At 40.5% G+C, this 1,739-nt stretch overlaps 1 protein-coding gene across 1 annotated transcript; it reads right to left on the bottom strand.

Annotated features, from left to right (window-relative positions):
• Positions 1-254: 254 nt before the first annotated feature.
• On the bottom strand, positions 255-1,464 carry LOC127102450 (mitogen-activated protein kinase kinase 9). Its single transcript, XM_051039843.1, has one exon. It carries the CDS (start codon positions 1,367-1,369, stop codon positions 410-412), a length of 960 nt encoding a protein of 319 aa, XP_050895800.1. The 5' UTR covers positions 1,370-1,464; the 3' UTR covers positions 255-409.
• Positions 1,465-1,739: the final 275 nt, after the last annotated feature.

Raw genomic sequence — 1,739 nt, 5'->3', positions numbered from 1 at the left:
GTCAGAGATCGAAGAGTAAATCGAATAGTCTATTTTGAGGGTTCTAATATCGTATTTTTAATTTTTATTTTATATATTTTTATATTTTTTATAATATATTATACCATATTGTGCCGAGTATAGTCTTATATTTACAAAATATTTTATAACATTTGTGATGTGACTTAAATTTTAAAAATAAATAATTCACTTTATTCAGCAAGAATTATTTGCTTTTTAACTGAATTTGGAATTTCCTTAAACACAGGAGAGAATAATGTCTAAAGAATCATTTTCTTAAACCAAAATAAATAAATAAATAGAATCATGAAAGAATATACAACTTCTCAAAAAAAAGATTAACATAACTAAATAACTAACACTATCCATTACAGTACCCGACCCGGTTGAACAAACCGGGTCAGTTCAGTTAACAACTATCCATTTCTTTACACAAAAACGGGTGGGTCAATAACTGAGCCGCAGTCCACCGCTCACCGGATTCCTTCTTAAGGCAACACTCAACAAAGTCTTGAAATTCCAGTGAAGCGGTATCGGGTAGACTCGGTGGGTCGGAGAAGCAAATCGCACACATCAACATAGCCCAATCGGGTCGTTGACCCGACTGCAGAAACGGAAAATGACCCACATAAAGTTCGAAAAGGGTTAAACCCAAACTCCATATATCAGCAGAAAAACCGTTATAATTCCCGCCATAAGCTTCCGGGTCAAACCGTTCCGGACTCATATAAGCACACGTGCCAACGTAAGAGTTGCATGCTTCAAGCGTGCGACCCATTGACTTGCTAACACCAAAATCTGCTATCTTAACCTCGTTTTTGTTGTTAACGAGGATGTTCGAAGGTTTAATGTCACGGTGCGCTATGTTACGCGCGTGGAGATACGATAACCCGTTAAGAACCTCACGCGCCACTGTAGCGAGTTTTGTTTCGGAGAACGTTCCGTTTGTTTTGAGGGCGGTTTCGAGGCTGCCGGAGTCCATAAGCTCCATTAGAATCGCGATGTCGCCGGTGGGCTTCTCAAAGGATCCGTGGAATTTAACGATGTTAGGGCAATCGGTGGCACGGCGTAGGATGTTGATCTCGGCTAGTGTACGGCGGCGCGTGGTGGGGTCAGAGTCGTTGTGGTTGACTTTTAGAGCGTAGATGGTAGAGGTGACTTTGTGGCGGACTTTGTAGACGGTGCCTCCGTTGCCATGACCGAGGACGGCGAGTTTCTCGAAGTCACCGGGAGAAAGGGTGTCACAGCCGGCGGAGGAAGATGATTGTTTGTAGATGTTGGGAGGAAGGGGGACAGAGAAACGAGGACGGTGGTCGGAGATTTCTGGGAGACGGAGGTTGGGATGGCGGCGGCGGTGGACGAGCGCCATATGTGGTGGTTGATAGTAGAAATGGGGAAGAGAGAAAAAAAAGTGAGTTAGTGACTAAGTTGAGAAGATTTGTGAGGGGTTTATATTACGTGAGTGGATTAGATAGTGTGATGGCTAGGAAAGAGGGTGGATATAGGAGTGGGATCCACATTTAATTTTAATAAATTTTTTACTAATAGTTAAGATTTGTATTTTCTTTTAAGAAAACATTTCTATGTTTGTACCTTTCCTTATTCAGCATGTGGTTAATTGTAGCCAACCTTTTTTCTTATACTTCCAACTTCCACTTGTTGTATTTTAAATTTTAGAAATATAATTTGAATTTTGGAAATAATTACAAGAGTGTGATCATACATTCAATAACATTTAA

Source organism: Lathyrus oleraceus, chromosome 1, assembly GCF_024323335.1.
Source record: "Lathyrus oleraceus cultivar Zhongwan6 chromosome 1, CAAS_Psat_ZW6_1.0, whole genome shotgun sequence".
Taxonomy (NCBI): Eukaryota; Viridiplantae; Streptophyta; class Magnoliopsida; order Fabales; family Fabaceae; genus Lathyrus; species Lathyrus oleraceus.
Note: the sequence above shows the minus strand (reverse complement) of the source record. Positions and strands in the feature narration are given on the sequence as shown.

Bases quoted from the DNA above. Each gene is read 5' to 3' on its own strand.
- LOC127102450 (XM_051039843.1), bottom strand. From the start codon at position 1,369: ATGGCGCTCGTCCACCGCCGCCGCCATCCCAACCTCCGTCTCCCAGAA.